The sequence below is a fragment of the Dendropsophus ebraccatus genome, chromosome 14 (genome assembly GCF_027789765.1).
Source record: "Dendropsophus ebraccatus isolate aDenEbr1 chromosome 14, aDenEbr1.pat, whole genome shotgun sequence".
NCBI classification, from domain to species: Eukaryota; Metazoa; Chordata; class Amphibia; order Anura; family Hylidae; genus Dendropsophus; species Dendropsophus ebraccatus.
Window position 1 is genome coordinate 55,833,832 of NC_091467.1, and position 25,425 is coordinate 55,859,256.

Here is a 25,425-nt window from a genome sequence, read left to right on the forward strand (position 1 = left end):
CACCTCGTGACAGCTGTAAATTTTATTACTAGGCTTGGAAATCCCTTTAAAACCAAAATCCAGTGGACATTCCCTGTTGGTGCTAAAAACTGCATTGTGCTTCCTCCTTCCGTCTCATCACTGTAAGCTGCCTTGTGGCACTTACTACACCCCCCTCTTACCACTGTAGGCTGTAATGTCTTCTCACCTGTTAAATCCTCCACATCACTACATTGTTGGTGCACCAGTTGTCCCCAGTGATCCTTATTTTCCTGGCCACAGTGGTCTTGGGCCATGTGTGCCAGTGGCTCTGCTCTGCCATATGTGCCTGCGGCTCTGCTCTGCCATATGTGCCTGCGGCTCTGCTCTGCCATATGTGCCAGCGGCTCTGCTCTGCCATATGTGCCAGCGGCTCTGCTCTGCCATATGTGCCAGCAGCTCTGCTCTGCCAAATGTGCCAGTGGCTCTGCTGTGCCATATGTGCCAGCGGCTCTGCTGTGCCTGCTTCTTTTCTATTTTACAACTCTTTCTCCTGTTAGGGTAATTTCATTGTGTCTCCTTTAGCCCTCACAGAATTGTGTACGACAATAACAAATGCACTTGGCACTGACTAAGAAGGCAAATAGGTATTACATTACATATGGTGGCAGATTGTTACATTTTATAGCCCTTCATCCCCAGCTTGTCTAAAGGTGAACTTAAACATGGAAAATGTCCACTTTTATTTTTCTTTACATTTCAAGTAACATTCAAAGCATAAGAAATGATAGCTGGAATATAAAAGGCTGCAATGGGCAACTGTTCCTCTTTTTCTTCCGTACACTGGATTTTGGGTATGAGACCATCTGCAATTTGTGTAGGAGTCCAGTCGTTTCTTTTCCTTTAACTCCATTGCTGTAATGGTCATCCAAGCCAGCGCAGTAAGGTGTAGTAGGATGCGGCGGCCTATGTGTACTGATGCAGTAGTCAGTGTAGTTTTCTATAAGCTTTGTGGCCTACCTTTGTACCTTTAGTGTGCCTGGCTCTATTTTCCAAAGTACATTAAATTGTAGTATGTAAGTCTTGCATTACTCTGGCATAAAAAACATGATGTTTCCATATTTACAACCCACCCGTTACTATGCTGCTATACTATACTTACATTGTAAGACATTGAATTTAGTCTATATGTTAAAGCTTGCATTATGTGGACATTTAAATGGTATTCCAGGAAAATAAACTTGCTGGGGGTCCGACCTCTGTACCCCCACTGATGTCCGTTTTGAGCCACGGGGACGGCAAGTGATCTGCGGCTCTACTTCTTCCTATGGAACGACGGAAAGAGACGGGTACAACGGAACACAGCTGTACTCGGCTCTTTCTGTCGGCTCCATAGAAATGAATGTAATAGAATAGGTCACGTGCCATACCCGCGGCTCTATTCATAATACAGAAACTGGGGCCCAATTGGCAGGAGGTACAAAGGTTGGACCCCCCGCAATCTACTACTTTTCCCTTATCCTGTAAATAGGGGAAAAGTAATTTTTTCCTAGAATACCCCTTTAACCTGAAAAGTGATCACAAAGTCATCCAGCTCCTAGGAAAGATGTGTCTTTGGTGTTTGCCTGTTTCTTTCTATTAGAAAGTGTATATGTTTTTGTCCAAGTCTTTATCCCATACATAGTGCGATCTGTCCTTATATCCAGTCCTTAAATCTCTATAAATAAACACAGTCCAGCGATTTCCTTTGGCAATCCACATGTATTTATCACCGCTTGCTTTTTATGTCCGGTTGGGAAGGTAAGGCACACAGATCATGGTTTCCTTGTCGGCTCTTAGACCTCAGGTATTGGCTGCACCTTGACAGTGTTCCGCTTGTTGTTGCCGCAGCAGCAGAAAGAACATCCAAGAATGACCATCAGTAATACCACACCTGGAGGAGGAGAAAAAAAGAGAGGTCCTAAGGGTAACATCAGAGTCCTACCAAATCAATAGATTGGGAGAGAAAGTGTGCAGACACTCACCAATGAAGACGAGGATGATGCTGAAGGACACTATCTCCACAGTGTCTGCCTGAGGGATCTGCTGTAATTTTACCAGGAGTTTTTCTCCTAAATTCTGCAGTTCTTTGGTTACATCCTGGGAAGACATGGCGACAGCTGGAATGACTGCAGTCTGGAACTGAGAATAGAGGGAATACATGTTCATTTAGAGGGTTTCTCTTGGCCATAATACATTTTGCATCAGTAAACAAAAGCCTATTGAGTGCAAACTACTGTTGTTTAGGCTTTAGTTGGTGTTCACGCTGTAGTGTAGTCATTCAGTACGCTGCTATGGATTGTAGTAAACATGTTCGATCTGTTAGCAGGTAATGTTGTGATGTCATAATGATCCTCACCTATAAGACCAGTGGGAAGTGGGGGGATAGAGGAGTCCGTAACAACCAGGCAGACCACAGTCTACAGCTTGGAGTCAACAATGGAGATGGAAGCTATTAGTTACTATGACTACACTTGGAGGCTCTAGTTTCCTGATATTTCACCCTCTACAGAACAGGAGTCAAAGTTTTGGTTGTCCAGGCATGATGGGAATTGTAGTTTTACAACAGCTGGAGGGCCACAGGTGTCACACCACTGCTTTACAGCAATGGTGTCCCACACATGGCTCTTCAGATCCTAGTATGCTCAGATAGCCGGTGGGTTGTCTAGGTCGTTGTAGGGCGCTGTCGTTTTGCGACAGCTGGAGAACCACTGGTTGGAGACTACTCCTTTACAGCACTTCGGTAGACTTTCATTATAAGACTTTTTTATTCCATTTATTACAAGTCCATTTAAAAACCCAAATAGAAAACAGAATACACTTTATTAAGGTAATACACCATGGCCCCCATTGCTTACATATTTATATGGTTTGACCAACACACCCTAACCCCCCCCCCCCCCAGTCGGCCTCATCTTTAGACTCCCATCCTTCTGTCTATACATCCTCCTCTACTCTATATCTCTTACCCCATTATACCAAAGGAGGGACAAAAGAAGAGAACAACAAACAACTATAGAAAGAAAAGACAGAGGAAAAAAGGGGAAGGGAAGAGAAAAAAAAACCAAAAACCCAACTCTATCACATAAAAAGAAACAAATAAAAGAACCTCGACATACTATTCTTTCAAAAAGAGAAAAAAAAAAAACTTCTATACTACTTTTCGCCCATCGCTCCATCCCCGGGCCCCCAAACCCCCCTACCCGCGAATCCTTCCCCCAAACCACCTCCTCCAGTCCATACTCTGCCACTACTTTACACTCCCCCTTCCCTACTCGTCCATGCACAATGCATTTCTATCTTGCATTTAGTCAAGGTATATCAATTTCTTTTCAGTACAATTTCAATGTCCTTTTTCATTCTTTTTGCCTGTTCTATACAAACAACAAATGAAAGAAGTTGTTTGGAACATAAATTTTGTACTTAAAAGAATATGGGGTGAAAAAAAAAATACTCACCTCTCACTCATCCCCCTCCAGTGCCAGTCCTCTCTATTGAGCTCTTTTAGCATGCCTCCTGACATGTTGAAATTGCCCACCCAGCCAAGCGGTGACCACCTCACCCAGTGGTTAGCTGAATGTGCATTTCCTGTGTGGTGACAGGAGAACAAGAAGCACTCAACAGTGGGAACCAGCACTGATAGGGGATTGACTGGAGGTGAGTAAAAAAATATTGACACCCCACCCTATGAATGACATGAATGGGACAGCAACAGAAGTGACTTATTTCCTTATGAATTTCTCTGCTTCTTTGGCTTAAATTTATTTATTAATTTTGGATTTGAGAGGAAACAAAGGCTGTGTGCCATGTTAGAGATTATCATTCCTAGGTGAACCCATGCCGCTTTCTTATTAATAGGTCCAGCAGCACTGTGTAAGAAACCTCCACCAAAAATAAGTGAACCCTTCTATTTACTCGCTGCCCGTTCTTCACTGACCACATCATTGGGAATGTTCCACCGACACCCAGTCATGGACATATGTATTATGGGGGAGAGTTGTCAAACATGGTGTAAAGTGAAACTGGTTCAGTTGCCCCTAGCAGATTCCACCTTTCATTTTCCAACGAATCTGTGAGGAATAAAAAGTGGGATCTGGTTGGTTGCTAGGGGCAACTGAGCCAGTTTCACTTTACACCATGTTTGACAACTCTCTCCCGAAGTGTATATGTATCTATGAATACCAATGTAATTCTTGCCTAAACTGAAGTGTTAGGCCATTGCCTACTACTAGCGCATTGTTTTAGTATTGATGCAGCGTCACCAGAGGTTTCTTGTCCACAGGTCCTTAGGCTTTGGCGTTAGCACAAAGATGGCAGCTTGCCTCTACAGGAAACATCCCAGAATGCCGTGCAAACCTACTAAAACCTCTTTGTTGCATTGGCAATTCAGTGGCTATTAAGGAGCCCAAAGCGGTTTCCTCTAGTTGGGTTATAAGTGTACAGAATATCCATAAGGAAAGCTAATACTGACGGAAGACGTTACTGCTAGCGTGAAGGAGATCACAGTGCAGATTCCTTGGCTGTATGCCTATGGTGCTTTAGCTTTTGGCCTTGTGGGCTGGAGCAAACATTGGATTTTTTTTTATTTTTTTTTGGAGGGGGTCACTATTTAGGAATTTGTGCAATCTCAGGGAGGGTTACTTAAAGGAAAAAATGGCCTTTCCCTCGGAAACTCTGTCACTTTTGTCCCTTGGCTCGGATTCTTCACTTGAGTTAGGGCTGTAATATACAGAGCGACAATCAGTATCACCCTATGTAATAGGCCCAGCGATCACATAATGAGCATTGACTGGCGGCTAACCTTGAAGTGACCCTCACGACCCCTTATCTGAGATAGTGTGATGTGCACGGTTACCAGTCAAGCAATTACAGATACCTTGGCACACACTATACTGTTAGCGGGTACGGACAGTCATATAATAGTCATGAGGAAAGGCACTGCGCTTAGTACCTGTGTCATTGTATACCCTCTTTAATAAGAAATGTTAAAGGACAACCTGACCCGTATGGGGCACGTTCAGTTTGTGTTATTCAGCCACCATATAGGACCCCTAAACCTTAGAGAACATAGTGTACAAGGGTCAGCATGGGGTGAGGAATGTCACAGCATAATAATACATGCTGGGCTATGGTATCAGTGTTAGTAGAGGCTCACCGCACCTACTGGAGAGAGTATCTGTTGTCTCCCCCTTTCCTGGATCACACATCATTTCTGTTCTGGTTATCCCGGGGAATGTTCTCGTGCGGCTCTGGCAGTGACATTTACAGCTCGGCCTTAGTTAAAGGGATTGTCTGGTTTACAAAATCAGATCATTTCAAAAAAATTCAGGGCTTTGTATCAGTGCTCCGGTGTCTGTCTGTGCTTGGACTTTAGTAAAGTTACTGTAATAAAACGTTTCCCATGAACGCAGGACCATATATGATTTTAGAAGGTTTCTCTGGCTCTGGGGGGTCCAGCATGGCCTTGCATTATATAGATCATCTATTACATTTAGGGCTGATTAACGCCGATCATCCAAGGTGGCCACCCCCTTTAAGGCTGTCTTTAGGCAGCAGTTTTTGTTTACTATGATTTTCTTAAAAATCTTTTCCTTGTGTTGCCCAGATGTCATTCTTTTAGCTGGAAGCCGCATGTGTCCCTTAGAGTCAGTTTTATTGCCTATTGCTGCATGTATTACAGCAATCTAAAACAGGCCCATATCGTTTGAGGAGTCTTAAAGGGGAACTGTCAGCAGGTTAGAGGAATCTAACCTGCTGATAGCCCCCTATTGCGCACCTGGGTGCTGTTGAGCTTTCTTTCTTTATGTCCCCATGATATGTAAAAAAAAAAATCGTTTTAGGGTACATTCACACTTACCGGATCCACAGCGTATTTTCTGCTGCGGATCTGCAGCAGATCCGCAGCAGATTTCATTTACATAACAACACAGCATCAAATCTGCACCATAAAATCTGCTGCGGATCCTGTAGGTGTGAACACACCCTTAGGGTGCGTTCACACGTACAGGATCTGCAGCAGATTTTATGGCGCAGATTTGAATCTGCAGCAGATCCGCAGCAGGTTTGATGGCCCAGAATTGATTTGCTTTGAATCTGCAGCTTCAATTCCATCAAATCTACTGCAGATCCTGTATGTGTGAGCACACCATTAGGGAAATATAGACATCATAGAGGGGGAGCATAGAGTCAATTAAAAGTGGGGGTCATTCTATGGTAGACTCTGCATGGCCATGGTCTCTATGTAATATTACACATTCACTACTTGCCTTGCCCTGTTCTGGGAATATGATCTGGTTATGGTGGGGGCCCCAATTTAAAAAGGGGTAATAGTCCTATCTGGAAAAATCTTCTTTAAAGGGGTACTCCAGTGAAAATCTTCTTCTTTCAAATCAACTGGTTTCAATAAGTTCTATACATTTGTAATTTACTTCTATTTAAAAATCTCAAGCCTTCCCATATTTATCAGTTGCTGTATGTCCTGCAGGAAGTTGTGTATTCTTTCAAGTATGACACAGTGCTCTCTGCTGCCACCTCTCTCCATATCAGGAACTGTCCAGAGCAGCAGCAAATCCCCATAGAAAACCCCTCCTGCTCTGGACAGTTCCTGACATGGACAGAGGTGGCAGCAGAGAGCACTGTGTCAGACTGAAAAGAATACACCACTTCCTGCAGGACATACAGCAGCTAATAAGTACTGGAAGACTGAAGTTTTTTTTTTATTTAAATAGAAGTAAATTACAAATCTATATAATTTTCTGACACCAGTTGATTTGAAAGAAAGAAAAAATCGCCGGAGTACCCCTTTAAGTTGTGTTGTGGTGCTATGTGTGTTTACAGGGATATGACACACAGGAGTGTATAACAAGTAATATCACTGTATGACAAACACAGGCTTATACACCTGATTACACCCAGTCACCATGGCACAATGCAAACTGTTCTTCTGGCACAGTCACAGGTTTCCCTTTAAATAACCCATATCTGCACTTGTGCACATTACAGAGACTTATATATGAGTGTCAGGGCAATGCCGAACCGCAGCGTCACCGCGATCACTGGTCTTCCTATAAAAGAGACCACAGGATATAGTTATGTGTGTATATGTAAATAGTTAGTCTGATGCCATAGAGATTACAGGAATAATCCAGCCCTGTGGTATCCAGCAGCCTGTAAGCAGTGGCCTCATTTACATGGAGTAAGCCGTCCATTGTTCCTAGTGATTTCCCGGCTGGTGATGGCATGGCAGGGCATTGTATAGATGCTAGCACAGTTACTCTTCTCATTGCTATTTCCTGGACTGCGGTGATCGGAGGTGGTGACGGTCAGGATTGCTTAGATACTAGATGCAGTGATGCCAGGAAATGGTGACCGGACAGAGTCAGGTGTATAAGCCTGTGGTTGGCTTAAGTGGTATTACTTGTTATACATTGCTTTGTGACATCTCATATTACACCATCATATTATACATGACATTGTATAGTGGAATAATCCTGGCTGCTTATATAACATAGCTGGCAGCTGCGTGCATCATCAGCATACATGCTGTTTCTCTATAGAAAGGGCCCACATAGGACTGTGCATGCTGAAGTGCTACATGCCTGTCACCACTGTCCCTGTCATCAGCCATTGGGGTGTGCAGCTGTCCCTGTTCCTAGGGGTGCTGTAGCTGTCCCTGTCCCTGGGGGTGCTGTAGCTGTCCCTGTTACCGGGGGTGCTGTAGCTGTCCCTGTTACCGGGGGGTGCTGTAGCTGTCCCTGTTACCAGGGGTGCTGTAGCTGTCCCTGTTACCGGGGGTGCTGTAGCTGTCCCTGTTACCGGGGGTGCTGTAGCTGTCCCTTTTACCGGGGGTGCTGTAGCTGTCCCTGTTCCTGGGGCTGCTGTAGCTGTCCCTGTTCCTGGGGGTGCTGTAGCTGTCCCTTTCCCTGGGGGTGCTGTAGCTGTCCCTTTCCCTGGGGCTGCTGTATCTGTTCCTTTCCCTGGGGGTGCTGTAGCTGTCCCTGTCCCTGGGGGTGCTGTAGCTGTCCCTGTCCCTGGGGGTGCTGTAGCTGTCCCTGTCCCTGGGGGTGCTGTAGCTGTCCCTGTTCCTGGGGGTGCTGTAGCTGTCCCTGTTCCTGGGGGTGCTGTAGCTGTCCCTGTCCCTGGGGGTGCTGTAGCTGTCCCTGTCCCTGGGGGTGCTGTAGCTGTCCCTGTCCCTGGGGGTGCTGTAGCTGTCCCTGTCCCTGGGGGTGCTGTAGCTGTCCCTGTTACCGGGGGTGCTGTAGCTGTCCCTTTCCCTGGGGGTGCTGTAGCTGTCCCTGTTACCGGGGGTGCTGTAGCTGTCCCTTTCCCTGGGGGTGCTGTAGCTGTCCCTTTCCCCGGGGGTGCTGTAGCTGTCCCTGTTACCGGGGGTGCTGTAGCTGTCCCTGTTACCGGGGGTGCTGTAGCTGTCCCTTTCCCTGGGGTTGCTGTAGCTGTCCCTGTTACTGGGGGTGCTGTAGCTGTCCCTGTCCCTGGGGTTGCTGTAGCTGTCCCTGTTACTGGGGGTGCTGTAGCTGTCCCTGTCCCTGGGGGGGTGCTGTAGCTGTCCCTGTTCCTGGGGGGGTGCTGTAGCTGTCCCTGTTCTTGGGGGTGCTGTAGCTGTCCCTGTTACCGGGGGTGCTGTAGCTGTCCCTGTTCCTCGGGGAGCTGTATGTGTTACTGGAGGTGCTGTGTGGATTGTGTCGGTTACCGGGGTTGCTGCAGCAGGTGACATTAACGGTTGTGCCATGGCAGGCGATATTGTAGGATGTGCTGTCACTGTTACTGGGGGTGCAGTGCTGTGCCTCTTACTAGGGGTGCTGTTTCTGTTACTAGTACTAATGTGTATTGGCTATTATTAGGGGTGCATCTGCTGACTCTGATCTTGAGTGCACTGTAGCTGTCATTGTTACTGGGTTGCTGCAGCTGTTGCTGAAACAGGAGTGCATCATCTGTCTCTGTTACTGGGGTTGCTGCTCGTCTGTTTCTATCCTACTGATACATCTAAAGATCTATGTCTTTCCCGAACGTTGTTCTTTCCCTGTATCCGACCCATATGACCCCCTCCTCTTGGTCTCTGTGTGTTTTGTATCTAGAGAGGCCGCACAACAACATACAAGTCCCTCTTTTTTCCTGTCATCATAGTAGACATAAATATAATGACTCTTAAAGGGTTCATCCAGGATTAGAAAAATCACAGTTTCCCTGTCTACTTTCTTGCAAATACAGCACCACTCCTGTCCTCAGGTTGTGTGTGGTATTACAGCTCAGCTTCTTAACCTGACCGATTACCTTTACTGGCCATTTTACAGCAGTGGTTTTAACATAATAAAACCCTTCTTATTCCCTCCTTTCTTCTCATCCTCATCCTCCTGTCCCTATTGTCGCCTGTACACTTTCCCAGCCTCCTCTTATAGTACTTGGATGGGACACGGCATTGCCCCAGAGGCAGGGCAGGGAGCACGCAACTCCCAAGCTATTCTCTTGTAATGAATGGATAGTAGCATCGCAGAGCTGGTGGGTGGTGTATATTACCTATGGGAATGCATCTTGGTTAGTGTAGCCAGAATGCACACAGATGGTTAGGGGGGATGAATAGCAGCACCTGTTACCCTATAGTCCTCTGGGCAGCAGCTGCTCCCTCCATACCCTGCACTGTGCTGATATCTATGTGAGGCCGGGTTGTGATGCGCTATCCACAGATAAGTCAGACCTGTTTGTTATGATCACTGGGTCATCCTTGCAAAACCCTTTAGGATCTGTTCAGACAGTGCATGAGGTCTGTTTTTTGATATACAGCAAATCCATGTTACATGTACAGCTAATGGCAAGGTACATGCACCAAACACTGTCAGGAAACCCTTACTAAATGCTTTGTCAGTGACATAAACCTGACATAAACACATAATCGGAAAAAAAAAAATATATAAAAAGTGTTGGCTTTCTGTTTAGTGAATCTGGGCAAATATATGTGTGTACAGGAGCAGGGCAAATATATAAGTGTACAGGAGCAGGGACTCCTGTTGTTAACAGGAGTCCTCGCTCCTGTAAAAATTTCACCCAAGATCCATACCCCAAAATATTGGACTTGAACAAATCAGAATTGTTTGATAAATTCAGAGCAATTTTAATTCTAACTAGTTTCTTCTGTCTGATATATACTGTATATTTCATGGATGTCTGTGAAGGCTATACATGTGTACCGTAAACTTTTCTCCCCCCTAGCATTACTTTTAGGCATTATCCATGCATTACATTTATTCCCATGATCATTACAATCTCAGTATTACTTTATGGTTAAAAAAAAAAAAAAAAAAAACAGAAAAAGTTTCTGACCCCTCTAGAACAAAATCACAGACTTACTTTTTCCCATAGGGTAACATTAAAGGAGGAGTTCACCTCCTTCTTCCATATCAACTGGTGACAGAGATTTGTAATTTACTTCTATTATAAAATCTCCAGTCTTACATTACTTATCAGCTGCTGTATGCCCTGGTATGTTCTTTGCAGTCTGACGCAGTGCTCTCTGCTGCCACCTCTGTCCATATCGGGAACTGTCCAGAGCAGCAGCAAATCCCCATAGAATACCTCTCCTGTTCTCTAGACCGGAAAGAATACCCCTTCCTGCAGGACATACAGCAGCTGATAAGTACTGGAAGACTTGAGATTTTTTTTTTTAAAGAGAAGTAAATTACAAATCTCTGTCACTTTGTGACACCAGTTGATTTTAAAGAAAAAAAACTGGTGAACAACCCCTTTAAGGTCATAGCTTGATCGCAGTTTTACAGCACAGCTTTACATCTTCACGTCTACAGTAATAAGACATGAACAGCCGGAGGACTGATAGTTTAGCAGCGGAGTTTCTTATTCAGCATAGTCCATCTTGATTTTCCGGTTGCATTATTTCAGTTTTAGGGTACGTTCACACTTACCGGATCTGCAGCTGATTTTCTGCTGCGGATCCGCAGCAGATCTGCAGCAGACTTCAGTTAAATAACTGAACACAGCATCAAATCTGCACCATCAAATCTGCTGCAGATCTGCTGCGGATCCTGTAGGTGTGAACGCACCCTTAAAAAGTACAGTTGAGCTATAAAGTTTGCTAAAAAGTTTTCACAGACTCAGCTCTGCTACATCTCGGCAGTAAGTTTCTGTCCATTGATGCGTAAAGCGTCTCTGGCACGTTGGACACAAGCTGATATTCATGCAGCAGAGCTGGCGTTTGTCCTTGTAACTAACACTGTGGGGGAACATGCTGTGAGTGGTCGAGAGTGGTCGAAAGTGAAGAAGAGGTTGTTTGTCAGAGAAGAGGATAGAAGAAGGAAAGTAGCAGAGAGCACACAGTCTTACCCCAGCTCTGTCCTCTTCACCCCATGTAGCCCATAGCTGCTTGCTGCTCCCTGACAGCTGTCTGTGCCCTCAGCGCTGCCCAGGTCGCTCTGTTACCCTAGAGATGGGAGGTTTTAGATTTCAGCTCTTGTAAAAGGGGAGGGAAGGAGGCTTGTCCTGTGTGTTGTGTGCGAGGGCTGAGCTCTGAGGGAAACAGCTGGGACGGTCTGAATCACTCTGACAAGTTCCATCACCTCGCTCTGGAGATGAACCTTCCAGTACGAAGAAAAAGTCTGCAACATTGTAAGAGCAAAATAAAAGTTTTTGTGTTTTCTGTTTAATCAACATGTTAAAAAAAATAAATAAATTTAGACATTAGACTGAGACTGACCAGGGGCAACATGTCCATAGACAACAGGCAGGGTTTACCCCAGACTATGGACTGACTTGGGACAGCATGTACACCAGACTATAGACTGACCAGGGACAGCATGTACACCAGACTATGGACTGACTGGGGACAGCATGTACACCAGACTATGGACTGACCGGGGACAGCATGTACACCAGACTATGGACTGACCGGGGACAGCATGTACACCAGACTATAGACTGACCAGGGACAGCATGTACACCAGACTATGGACTGACCGGGGACAGCATGTACACCAGACTATAGACTGACCAGGGACAGCATGTACACCAGACTATGGACTGACCAGGGACAGCATGTACACCAGACTATGGACTGACCAGGGACAGCATGTACACCAGACTATGGACTGACCAGGGACAGCATGTACACCAGACTATGGACTGACCAGGGACAGCATGTACACCAGACTATGGACTGACCAGGGACAGCATGTACACCAGACTATGGACTGACCAGGGACAGCATGTACACCAGACTATGGACTGACCAGGGACAGCATGTACACCAGACTATGGACTGACCAGGGACAGCATGTACACCAGACTATGGACTGACCGGGGACAGCATGTACACCAGACTATGGACTGACCGGGGACAGCATGTACACCAGACTATGGACTGACCGGGGACAGCATGTACACCAGACTATGGACTGACCGGGGACAGCATGTACACCAGACTATGGACTGACCGGGGACAGCATGTACACCAGACTATGGACTGACTGGGGACAGCATGTACACCAGACTATGGACTGACCGGGGACAGCATTTACACCAGACTGTGGACTGACCGGGGACAGCATGTACACCAGACTATGGACTGACCGGGGACAGCATTTACACCAGACTATGGACTGACCGGGGACAGCATTTACACCAGACTATGGACTGATCGGGGACAGCATTTACACCAGACTATGGACTGATCGGGGACAGCATGTACACCAGACTATGGACTGACCGGGGACAGCATTTACACCAGTCTATGGACTGACTGGGGACAGCATGTACACCAGACTATGGACTGACCGGGGACAGCATTTACACCAGTCTATGGACTGACTGGGGACAGCATACAAAATAACCAGGTTACACTGCTGTTTGCTGAACTCCCATAAACCTTACTGCAGCCAGAATGTTTTATAGCCGGTAAAACAATAGAAAACAGCAGGACACTCACCCGTGTGGCTACATCCTTCTATAGACAAACTACAGGAGAACAAAGGAACCGCTCACCTGCAATGTATGTGTAATAGACGACTTTGTATACAGCTTTGTATGTAATAGCAGATGGGGAGCTGCTGCCACCTTCAGAGATCCCTTCCTGTATCCAGTGAGATCAATGATCAGAGTGGAAGCCAGAAAACGTGGTGACTCCGGATAGTGCTCCTACTCATCAGGATGTGAGAAAAGTTGAGTCCGACCATGAACTCAGCAACTCACTTTATTTGGATGCATTACACAGGACAACGCGTTTTGAGGGTCTTATGTTGCCCACCTGAGGAAGAAGGTAACATAATACCCTCGAAATGCATCATTCTGTGTAATGCATCCAAATAAAGTTTTTGAGTCAAAGGTCAGACTCAACTTTCTACACATCCTGATGGGGAAGAGCTATTTCGATGTCACCCTATTTTCTGTCTTCCACTCTGATCAATGTTTTATACCATATCTGACTGGACTATACTGTCCTGTGTGACTGAGGCTGTGTGTGCCTGCTGTGCTGTGTGTGCCTGCTGTGCCGTATGTGCCTGCTGTGCCGTATGTGCCTGCTGTGCCGTATGTGCCTGCTGTGCCGTGTGTGCCTGCTGTGCCGTGTGTGCCTGCTGTGCCGTGTGTGCCTGCTGTGCCGTGTGTGCCTGCTGTGCCGTGTGTGCCTGCTGTGCCGTGTGTGCCTGCTGTGCCGTGTGTGCCTACTGTGCTGCATGTGCCTGCTGTGCTGCGTGTGCCTGCTGTGCCGTGTGTGCCTGCTGTGCCGTATGTGCCTGCTGTGCCGTGTGTGCCTGCTGTGCTGTGTGTGCCTGCTGTGCCGTGTGTGCCTGCTGTGCCGCGTGTGCCTGCTGTGCCGCGTGTGCCTGCTGTGCCGTGTGTGCCTGCTGTGCCGTGTGTGCCTGCTGTGCCGTATGTGCCTGCTGTGCCGTGTGTGCCTGCTGTGCCGTGTGTGCCTGCTGTGCCGCATGTGCCTGCTGTGCCGTATGCACCTGCTGTGCTGTGCTGCGTGTGCCTGCTGTGCCGTATGCGCCTGCTGTGCTGTGTGTGCGCCTGCTGTGCTGTGTGTGCGCCTGCTGTGCTGTGTGTGCGCCTGCTGTGCTGCGTGTGTCTGCTGTGCCGTATGCGCCTGCTGTGCTGTGCTGTGCTACGTGTGCCTGCTGTGCTGTATGCGCCTGCTGTGCTGTATGTGGCCCTTTCCCAGTCTTCCCTTTATACAGCTGCGTCCTGGCACCCACAGTGCAGCATTGCAGCAAGTGGCTGGGACCGGCTGCAGTACCCAGCACAGCTGTTTGTAGAACCCAAGGTGCATTGGTGACGGTGTAGGTCGTATATCTCAGCAATATTCACAATGTGACTGTTATGCATTCTGGAGTCTTTGCAAATATATATGTCCTGTGCCACCATAGAGAACCTCTATCCCTCTTCTGCAGACACTGAATGGTTAGGCTCATCTTGCATCTAATTCCACAGAAGTGACAGCATAGAAGTAGCACATATGTAAGGTATTGTAGTACCGGGTGGATGTCTGAGGTCACACATCGCCTCTAACAGACTTGTTATCTCTGGGCAGCAGGTTGTGGCCATGGCTGCTGCTGGAGGACAGGCGCTGCTTGTCTGGGGTCAGATACCCGCTCTGAAAGGTGCTTTTCTTCCCTCTGCGAGCGGAGACCCAGTGCCACTCCTTCAGCTCAGACACTGAAAGAAAGCTTTGTGGTGTAGTAGATGGCTGGCCCTTCCCAGAGTCTATCCGGGCGTCATCCAGCACAGGAGTGAAAACTCTTCCCTATATACCCCCAGTGTGGTGTGGCATAGTATCACTATTATTGTACAGCCTGCTCTCCCCTCTTACACCTATATAAAATTCCCATGATCTGGATGGTTAATATTTCCATTCATCAGTTGCTTTGTAGTAGTTTCATACCATGGCTAGATGTTGCTTGAAATATGTTAAGGTATACAGCAGTGTTTGGGATACAGTAGCTTATAGTGAACACTGACTATGAACAGGTTAAAGGGGCATTCCGGCTTTCTTTCAAATCAACTGGTTTCAGAAAGTTATATAGATTTGTAATTTATTTAAAAATCTTCCAGTACTTATCAGCTGCTGCATGTCCTGCAGGAAGTGATGTCTTCTTTCCAGTCTGACACAGTGCTCTCTGCTGCCACCTCTGTCCATGTCAGGAACTGTCGAGATCAGTAGCAAATCCCTGGACAGAGGTGGCAGCAGAGAGTACGGTGTCAGACTGGAAAGAATACATCACTTCCTGCCGGACATACAGCAGCTAATAAGTACTGGAAGATTCCAGTACTCATCAGCTGCTGCATGTCCTGCAGGAAGTGGTGTCTTCTTTCCAGTCTGACACAGTGCTCTCTGCTGCCACCTCTGTCCATGTTAGGAACTGTCCAGATCAGTAGCAAATCCCTGGACAGAGGTGGCAGCAGAGAGAACGGTGTCAGACTGGAAAGAATACATCACTTCCTGCAGGACATACAGCAGCTAATAAGTACTGGAAGATTCCAGTACTCATCAGCTGCTGTATATCCTGCAGGAAGTGGTGTATTCTTTTCAGTCTGGGGAGCAGGATAGGATTTCTATGGGGATTTGCTACTGCTCTGGACAGTTCCTGACATGGACAGAGGTGGCAGCAGAGAGCACTGTGTCAGACTGGCGAGAATACACCACCTCCTGGAGGACATGCAGCAGCTGATAAGTACTGGAAGACTGGAGATTTTTAATAGAAGTAAATTACAAATCTATATAACTTTCTGGCACCAGTTGATTTGAAAGGAAAAAAAAATTGGCGACCAACCACTTTAATTATGATTTAATAATTGTAAGCTTCTCTGTCCCTCAGGTGCCGCCATGCTGCCATTGCCTCATATTTTGGAGACGAGAGACCGCTGTGTAAAAAGTCATGTGACTGCTGTAAGAATCCGCGGGCAGCGAAGCAGCAGATTGAGCATTTACAAGGTTTGCTGCTGAATGGAAGGAGCAGGACCTGTATCCAGCAGCCCGGTGCTCCCCCTGGACCATTCGGATATGAGCGCGACCTTTATGAGGGGGGCAGGAAGGGGTACGGGTTTTCCAGGTGAGCTTCTAGTTTGGTAGAGATGCATAGGTGCCACCGAGCTGTGTCTTGTACCTCCTTACGAGCCAGTCATCCCCAGTCAGTCACAGTCTTGTACAATATCTTATACAGGTATGATGAGGATTCAGATGAGGGAAATGAAGACTCTTCGGACAATCGCAAGCGAGAATGGAACAGCTTTTACCAGAAGCAGATGAACTTAAGGAAGGTGAGGAGGAGGAGGGGACATAAGGCCTACCTGTACTTTCTGAAGAGTGTTAACAGGAGTGGTGACAAGGTGATATTAGTGGCGTCATTGATCCCCTGAGAGCCCCCTCTATGGTGCACAGCTATTTCTCAATCTCTCCATTTGTGTTTATCATCAGTACTCACTCTGGGACTTCCCTTCCCTTACTTGTCTGGCCGGTCACAGGACAGCACTTAGGGCCCTATTACACTCGATGATTATCGTGCGGAAAATCGTTGTATCGTTTGAATTGAAACAATAATCGTCCAGTGTAATTGCAGGCGACGATCGAAAAATCATTCATGTGCCGGTAAACGTTAATTTACATCTGACCCTAAAATCATGGCTAATCGTTCTCTAATCTTTTGCTGTAATTCGCCGTAGCTCCGCATTCGTTCACTAATCATTTAGTGTTCTGTGTAATATGGGGAACGATTCAAGATCAGCAATAATCAATTTCGTTTGCGATCGTTAATCGTGGAGCAAGAGAGCGCCGACCTGTGAAGTCAGCGTTCGCTTGCCACTCGCCAACATTGAATGGGTAAGAGCCAGGGGAGCTGCGGGGGGATGCCCGGGTGATCGCTGGGTAGAATCCCATAGAAGATAGCCGCAGCCTATTACACGGAGTGATGGCAGCAGATCACTGCTATTTAGATCATTGATTTTTCAACATGTTGAAAGACAACGATCAGTCAACATCGTGCATGTCGGCTGATCATTGTCTTCTATTACACGAGACGATTATCAGCCAAGTACAGCCGATAATCACTTCATGTAATAGGGACTTTACACTTTTCAGCTATGCCATGACTGGAGGAAGTTCATGAGACTGAATAGCCTGGCACTGTGTTGGGAGTTAGCAGGTGGAATATGTGTGCGTGTATAAGGGAGGTTAATGATGCAAGAACTTTATTGGTGATAAGAGATGAGAATGAAAGACTTGATTTACCTTTCAGGGACAGTCTGCTGCTGGAAGCCAGTGTTCCTAACAATACACAGCAGATTGCATGGAAGTGGCCAAGTCTTTAGAGCCACAGTAAGAAGCTGGAACTTTATTTAATTTCACTTTCTTTTCTTTTTTTTCCAGAGCAAAGAGCTGGAAGAATTTATTTTGCCAAGTAGGTGCATAAAGTTACAATATTCTATATGTAAAATGTAAAAACACTGTGTAGCATTTCTTCTACTATATACACACTGTGCAGCTGCTGTACTTTTTCAGGTGGCCAGACATTTTTGTTAATTTGCTTTACACCAGGTCAGGGGTCAGATTTGTTAACATCTCATACACCACACTATATACACCATACTATATAGACCACAGGTGTCAAACACGTGAGCCTCCAGCTGTTGCAAAACTACAATTCCCATCATGCCTGGACTCCCACTAGAGCTTTGGCTGTCCAGGCACGATGGGAATTGTAGTTCTGCAACAGCTAGAGGGCTGCAGGTTGGACACCCCTGATATACAATCAGGCCCGCTTCTGCCATGAGGCGGAATGAGCCTTCCGCCTCAGGCAGCAGAATTTGCGGTCCGGCTGGGGGCGGCATTATGTCCCCCCTGCCGGGGGTGTTGTTCCGGGGGGATGCCGGCTATCACTCGGGGCGGCCGCCTGAGGTTTGCCTCAGGCGGCAGAAACCCTTGAATCGGCCCTGTATACAATATACATTTTTTATTATATTTCCCACAAATCCTTTCCATTACCGCTCTGTTGATGGTTCACTGGACAGAAGTAAGAGAATGAAATGTGAAACAGCAACAAAGCTATCAGTCCTATATCTTACCCATACCCAGTAACATGATATATGCAGCCAGTATTACAATAAAGTATAGTATAGGGGTATGACATTATGGGTATGATGATGATATTGTCTTTGTGGACTGTTTCAGATGAGGACTGTCCACTTAAAGATGGAGCTAATGACAAAATACCCAGACTTACTGTCAAGGTAAGATGTGTATTTCATGTGATCTTATGCTTTATTATTTGATTGGCCCATGTGACATCTAACTAGGGTAGATAACCCAGTGACTTAAAGAAGTCCCACTAAGACTTATATCAGCAGGCAGGTGGGGAATAAAATAATAAACGTGTAAACTTACCTGTCCTCGAGCCTCGTAGCACCAATACAGGGTTCACCAGAGCTGGGGTCCTGCAGGCTGCTAGTTGTAATGTCAATGAGTGATTGACCGCTGAGCCAATCATCAACCGGCTGAGTGGGTGATCGCTCAGCTGGGCCATGACGTTGCTGCTGGAAGAGCCGGGTAAGGGTACTATTGCACGGAACGATAATAAGGAAATAAGCGGTTCCTCTAGTGCAGAGGTCTCAAACTCGCGGCCGCGAGTTTGAGACCCATGCTCTAGTGCCACCTGTAGGTAGCTGTCCTGTAAATCAGTGTCTAGCTCATTAAGTGTGCGTTCACACCTACAAGATCCGCAGCAGATTTGATGGTGCAGATTTGATGCTGTGTTCAGTTATTTAAATGATATCTGCTGCGGTTCCGCAGCAGAAAATACGCTGCGGATCTGGTAAGTGTGAACGTACCCTAAGGGGGTTTTCCACAGAATCTCTTTGTCTCAGGGTGCAGTTGATTGGGAACAACTATACTGATACTCCTCAGTATAGTTGCATTGATCTCTATGTAAGACTAGAGTTGCCAATCTCTTAAGTAAAATTAAATTAGCTCTCCATTTATATTATAATATTACAGGCCTGGTTGAATAGTAGAAAGCAAATTATTGTGTGGAATTTACTATGTTAACACTGTATACAGCCCTTTATGTAGCTGTTGTGAGCTGTGAGAATATGAGAAGTGCTTTAGTATCTTCTGTTATCATAGGCCCGAGAGCACTGTCTGAAAATGCTGGAGGAAGCCATCAGTAAGAATGTACAGGTCACCAATACTGCAGATAGGTAAGAAGATTCTCTGTTCTTCCCATTGTCTTAAAGGAGAAGTCCGTCAAAATGTTTTATTAAGGTATTGTATTTCCTCCCAAAAGTTATACAAATCCCCAATATACACTTATTACAGGAAATGCTTATAAAGTGCTTTTTTCCCTGCACTTACTACTGCATCAAAGCTTCACTTCCTGGATAACATGGGGATGTCACTTCCTGGATAACATGGTGATGTCACGACCCGACTCCCAGAGCTGTGCGGGCTGTGGCTGCTGGAGAGGATGATGGCAGGGAGATACTCAATGCCCCTCCCCTTTGTCAGAATGTTTTAGCGTACCACACTCATGGCGCTTTGTGGGCAAGCTTAAAGGGGTACTGTCAGTGAGGCTGGGTTCACACTACGTTTTTATCAACCATTTTTACGAAAAAACTGATTTGTGCGTATCTGTTTTGATCCTTTTTTTCCATTGACTTTTATTATATAAAAAGGATCAAAAAGCATCCGTTTTGTTTTTGTTTGTCGACCACATTTTTGTGTACGCTAAACAAAAGGCATGCGTTTTGATCCTTTTTTTAAAATAATTTTTATAATTTTCTTTTTATAATGGAAGTCGATGAAAAACCGATGCACACAAATGCATCCGTTTCTTCATCTGTTCTTTTTTGTTGTAAAAACAGAGGATAAAATGTAGTGTGAACACAGCCTTAGAGAGGTACTCAGAAGGTTACATAGATTTATAATTTACTTCTGTTTAAACATTCATAAGTCTTCCAGTACGTATCAGCTGCTGTATGAACTGTCTAGAGAAGTAACAAAGAAAACGTCTCCTGCTCTGGACAGTTGCTGTCATGGACAGAGGTGGCAGCAGAGACCTCTGTGTCAGACTGGAAAGAATACACCACTTCCTGCAGGACATACACCAGCTGATAAGTACTGGAAGATTTGACATGTTTTAATAGAAGTAAACAAATTACAAATCTCTATAACTTTCTGACACCATTTGATTTAAAAGATTTTTTTTTACCGAAGTACCCCTTTTAAATACATTTTTGACATGTCACAGAGACACGTGAAAAGTTTTGATCATTTAGGGTCTATATGCTGAGACTGATGAAAAATTTACATGTCTGCAATACTTTAAACATATGGGGGGAGATTTATAAAACATGGTGTAAAGTGAAACTGGCTCAGTTGTCCCTAGCAACCAATCAGATTCCACCTTTCATTTTCCAAAGAGTCTGTAAGGAATGAAAGGTGGAATCTGATTGGTTGCTAGGGGCAACTGAGCCAGTTTCACTTTACACCATGTTTCATAAATTTCCCCTATGGTGCTTATGCCTTCTTTAACTATGTTTAGGATGCAGTTAAATAGGAAAAAACCTATACTTACCCCTCTCCCAGCCAGGCTGCACCTCCTGCTTGTGTCACAAAAGGACGTTTGCACTTAGTCAGGTGGGAGGCAAGACGCTACAGCCCCTGATTGGCTGACAGGGCCTTCTACTTTACCTCCCCAAACTCAAAAGAGGTTGCACAAAGAGGACCAGGGAGGCATAGTACCGTCCTGTATAGTAGTGTGAGTGGTGTTGTAAGTTCGGACAGACTTCCTTCAGATAGCGTTGTATATGTTTGTGTATACAGGGCTTTGTTGTATTACTATATAAGAGGCACCACGTATTGACTTGACCTGTAAATAATCTTTCTTACTATTGTGTTTATTTAACCCAGAGCGGACGCATCCTCTTCTGCCGTAGACCTAGAATATGAGGCCTTTCGGAACAGCAAAATGTCAAACCTGTATAAAGCAGCAGTTTTGAAAAAGGTATTCAAGACATTGGGATAAAAGGGGTACTCCAGAGAAAAAAAAACAATGGACTGGTGGCAGGAAGTTACAAAGATTTGTAACTTATCAGCTGCTGTATGTCCTGCAGGAAGTGGTGTATTGTTTCCAGTCTGACACTGTGCTCTCTGCTGCCACCTCTGTCCATGTCAGCTACTGTCCAGAGCAGAAGAGGTTTTCTATGGGGATTTGCTGCTGCTCTGGACGCTTCCTGTCATGGACAGAGGTGGCAGCAGAGAGCACTGTGTCAGACTGGAAAATATACACCACTTCTTGCATTACATACAGCAGCTGATAAGTACTGGAAGAATGGAGATCTTTTTTAATAGAAGAAACTTACAAATCTATATAACTTTCTAACATCAGTGGATTTGAAAAAAAAATCTAAGCAGTTCCCCGTTAAAGCTGGATATGGTGGTTTTCTTTCCTAGAGACAGGTCAATCATTTTGGTTAATCAGGGCCCAACCTATTGCCAGGATCAATGGGTAGAATCTCCTGCCAAGCACCTTCTCTCCTTATTCTGCAGGACTCCATGTGGTAGGAGATGCACCTCTATAAGTGCAGGATCTAGATTGCTCTGGTTCTTGCAGTTGTGGGGGTCTAAACCTCCTGTTGTCTGTTGGCTGTGTCTGGTATAGCACTTTGTCTTGAACACCCCATGGGAAAGACTGGTGCTGTTTCTTTGGAAAATCTCTTACAAACCCTTTAAATGTCCTTGGTACACCCTACTTTAAAGGAGTCCCACCAACTTGAAATCTGCAGGGAGGCAGGGGTGGGTGTAAAAATAACAAGCAAGTTAACTCAACTGTTCCCCATCCCTCGTAGCGTCACTGCCGGGCTCCCGCTTGCCACCGTAGGACGCCATCTTCTGCAGCAGCAATGTCACAGCGTGGCTGAGCGATTGCCCGCTCAGCCAGTCAGTAACTGGGTTGGTGCCCCACCCCAGTCACGGATTGGCTGACCAGGCAATCACTCAGCCTGGGTCGAGGCGTTGCAGCTAGCAGAGATGCAGGACCCCGGCTGCAGCGAATGGGACTTCTCTTTCAAAATCTGTCTCCACTTGGTGGTATTCAGCATTGATTCCACAGCCGCCATTCCCCACCTTTGAAGTCCTGTAGTTACAATCAGGGCAGTACTTAATCTCATAAATTTTGTCTTGTTTCATCTCCAGGTCGCTGAGATAAATAAAGCTTCAAAGGATGGAGAGCCATATGCAGCACTTGTGTCTAGTGACTCTACACAGAAGAATGAGACCAAAGTGGAAGCACAAGAAGATGGATTTGTCTCTGCCGCTCAGTTGCACACGGTACGTGGGAGCGTTCAGGATGAGATGTATATGACAGACTTGTCGGTGCGGTATACATTGCATTGATGACAATACTAATTTTATTTTATTTTGTCATCAGTTTAAACGTAAGAGAGTGGGGGCGCCATCCCTCTTCCAAACTGCTTCAAGTGTACTTCAGACTACCACAGCGGCCATGGAGGCAGAACACAAAGAGCCCAATCCTGGTTCCTCCAAGCTAACCGAACCCCCAAGATCTAGTACTGAGAGTCCCAGTAAAAAGGTTAGCAGCCCGAATAAGCTTCGGCAGAGCAAGAAGAAGCAGGAGCTGGCCTCCGCCGCTGCTAAAGACTCTCAGGACATCTCAAAGTTTTTTTCATTCCAGAGTAAGTCCAAATCCTCATCTGGTAGCCATAGTGTAGCAAGGAATGACAGCCCTGCCCATGACAGTGACTCTTGTGAAGCGTCCTCCTCAGACCCTCCGACTGAGCTTCACGGTAACAGGAATAAACTCAATGATAGTAACCAGGATCATAGAAGAAAAAATGAGACAGTCCCACCATCAGAGAAAAGTCATCCGGTTCTGGACATCTCAGCAGAATGGCCGTCAGACACAGGGAACATCACAGACACTTGTGAGACTAGAGACATAGAAACTGAGGATCTGCAACCATCAGGAACATGTGCCATTGATGCCTTAAAGATACCACCACCACCACGCCAGGAGCGTCCTGAAGAGTCTCAGGTGACTCACGAGGTTGGCTCAGACCTAAGGTAAGCCTGGTTGGGGTTATACTAGAAATTAATATTTTAACTAAGATATATAGAAAATGTTAATGGTCAACCTGTTTCCATCATAGCGTATCCAGATCCCCAGCGTCTGAGAAGAACAACCCGGAGCAGCAGGTTAGCTGGTTATCATGTCGTGGAGAAGTGTAGATGCTTGAGTGAATAAGCTAAGGTGGTGGCATGCCATTGACCCCTGGGGTGGTCAGGTTATCGCTCCCTCTTACCAGGGTGGATGTGTGTCATCTGGTTGTGGTATGTCCCAGGTGTTATAGGGAGGAGAGGAGCAGTTGGACCATTTTTTGATTTGATGGTTGACTGGGAGATCAACCAAAACACAGCGGAGACACCATCACGTGTTTCGTAACATCAGTGAATCTAGGAACATTGTCCCCTGGGAAATCAAATATACAAAAATACAGCTGAGACACCATCACAAGTTCCCCAATGTCAGAGAGCTAGCCAGACCTTCTACCGGGAAGGAACAGCCAGGCCAAGGGCGTCTCCAGTCAAGAAAACCACCGTCCAACAAGCCAGAGTCAAAAAGTGACATGACTTTTGAAATACCCCAGCAAGGTCGGGCTAGCTCACTGACATTGAGAAACAGCTGATGGTGTCTCTGCAGTATTTTTGCATATTTTTGACTTTGTGTCGCTGTTAATACCCTCAGTACTCCATTTTTTGTTGGCAGGAATGTGCAGAACCAGCACGGAAGAGACAAAAAAGAGAAGAAAAATCCTCCTCCATCTTGTTCAATCCTGACAAAGGGAGTAGTGGGCAAGGGAAAAAAAAGGTGACCTTTGACCCAAACCTCTGCCAACAAGACAAAGAAGGTACAGCCAAGATCCTGCAGCCACCTGGGAATAAAGTGGTGACCCTTAAAGAGACAGCCGACATAGTAGTGAAATACTTGACCCCCTTCTTCCGAGATGGGAAATTTGCATCCAAGGTAAGTGTGGCTTTACAGTTTTCTACTTAAAGGGGTTATCCAACGTTACAAAAACATGGCCACTTTCTTCCAGAGACAGCACCACTCATGTCTCCAGGTTGGGTGCAGGTTTTGCAACTTGGTTCCATTGAAGTAAAAGGAGCTTAATTGCAAACCGCACCTGACCTGGAGACAAGAGTGTTGCTGTCTCTAAGAAGAAAGTGGCCATGTGTTTGAAGCGCTGGATAACCCCTTTAAACCAAACCTTGATTTCTCCTAAAAGTCCACTGTATATCTAGGATATGTTTGGGTCTGGAGTGCGGCTTGATCTAATAAAGAAACTGGTGTTTTCTGTGCTTCATGTATGCCATCCTGGATGCCCAGGGACCTGTATGATGATGGGTAGAGCATTAGATCTGTATAAGCCTCAATGGACATTGATGGTCATGTACTGAGATAGAGAATTATTATTATTAAAAAGAAAATATTTTGACAAATCAGAGACATGTCAAAAGTTGTGATCAGCCAGGTCTCTCGATATAGCTGGGAGAATCACTTGGCTGAGCTTGGATATTGATGACCCCTGCAAGCAAAACATAAGCCATATTAGTCTGTTTATTAAAGGGGTACTCCAGCAAATATTGCTGGGGTCAGAAAGTTATATAGATTTGTAAATTACTTCTATTTAAAAATCTCGGGTCTTTATCAGCTGCTGTATGTCCTGCAGAAAATGGTGGATTCTTTCCAAACTGACACAGTGCTACCTCTGCCTGTCTCAGGGACTGTCCAGAGCAGTAGCAAATTCCAGTAGGAAACCTTTACTGGTCTTCTGGTCAGTTCCTGACATGGACAGAGGTGGCAGCATAAAGCACTGTGTCAGACTGATAGGAATCCACCACTTTGTGCTGGACATACAGCAACTAATAAGTACTGGTTGACTTCAGATTTAAAAAAAAAATTGTAATTTACAAATCTGTATAACTTTCTGGTACTAGATGATTTGGTAAAATATTTTTTTTTTCTCCAGAGTTCCCCTTTAAAACACGTGTGGCTTTAGGATGCATAAAATGAGATTGGAAACCTGCAATCCATATGTATTATTTATAGGAATAGTGACATTGTTTCTCATAACATATTTCCCTTATCCAGAATATGTTGCTTTATTACTTACAGGACTTATTTAAAGGATTTGCAAGGCAGCTGTCCCACCACTTAGCGGGAGACAACAAAGCACCACTGCGAAAAACAGGTACACAGGCCTATATGCTGCCTGATGACTACATGTAACGCCCATAGATTTTCAGGTCACCTGAAATGTTGTGGTGAGGTGTATATATATATATATATATATATATATATATATAATATGTGTGTGTGTGTGTTTGTTAGAGGTATCACATTT

General features: G+C 45.7%; 2 protein-coding genes across 13 annotated transcripts in view; one reads left to right on the forward strand and one right to left on the reverse strand.

Annotated features, from left to right (window-relative positions):
• The window catches only part of RECQL5 (RecQ like helicase 5), a 62,515-nt gene that overhangs the window by 34,286 nt on the left and 2,804 nt on the right, over positions 1-25,425 (forward strand). For 8 of the 9 annotated variants that reach the window (XM_069951704.1, XM_069951699.1, XM_069951700.1 and 5 more), the window contains exons 9-19: positions 15,828-16,061; positions 16,173-16,269; positions 17,375-17,405; positions 18,176-18,234; positions 19,127-19,200; positions 20,912-21,005; positions 22,196-22,330; positions 22,431-23,083; positions 23,170-23,215; positions 23,787-24,044; positions 25,197-25,272. In XM_069951704.1, coding sequence (XP_069807805.1) covers positions 15,828-16,061; positions 16,173-16,269; positions 17,375-17,405; positions 18,176-18,234; positions 19,127-19,200; positions 20,912-21,005; positions 22,196-22,330; positions 22,431-23,083; positions 23,170-23,215; positions 23,787-24,044; positions 25,197-25,272 — 1,757 coding nt within the window. The remainder of the gene's footprint in view (positions 1-15,827; positions 16,062-16,172; positions 16,270-17,374; positions 17,406-18,175; positions 18,235-19,126; positions 19,201-20,911; positions 21,006-22,195; positions 22,331-22,430; positions 23,084-23,169; positions 23,216-23,786; positions 24,045-25,196; positions 25,273-25,425) is intronic. The other variant, XM_069951705.1, reaches the window with a different exon arrangement.
• SMIM5 (small integral membrane protein 5) lies at positions 687-11,494 on the reverse strand. Of its 4 annotated transcripts, none has more exons than XM_069951708.1 (3): positions 11,344-11,494; positions 1,983-2,139; positions 687-1,891 (listed from the first exon to the last, which is right to left on the reverse strand). In XM_069951708.1, the coding sequence occupies exons 2-3, from the start codon at positions 2,107-2,109 to the stop codon at positions 1,794-1,796; spliced, it is 225 nt and encodes a 74-aa protein (XP_069807809.1). In that variant the 5' UTR covers positions 2,110-2,139; positions 11,344-11,494; the 3' UTR covers positions 687-1,793. The 4 variants fall into 4 exon arrangements, with proteins under 4 accessions (XP_069807809.1, XP_069807808.1, XP_069807810.1 ...); XM_069951707.1 differs by lacking the exon at positions 11,344-11,494 and adding an exon at positions 8,705-8,729; XM_069951709.1 differs by lacking the exon at positions 11,344-11,494 and adding an exon at positions 8,627-8,674.

Bases quoted from the DNA above. Each gene is read 5' to 3' on its own strand.
- SMIM5 (XM_069951707.1), bottom strand. From the start codon at position 8,728: ATGTCACCTGCTGCAGCAACCCCG. The intron at 2,140-8,704 runs GTAACCGACACA...CTCTATTCTCAG, and splicing joins CACCTGCTGCAGCAACCCCG to TTCCAGACTGCAGTCATTCC. The intron at 1,892-1,982 runs GTGAGTGTCTGC...CTCCTCCTCCAG, and splicing joins CATCATCCTCGTCTTCATTG to GTGTGGTATTACTGATGGTC.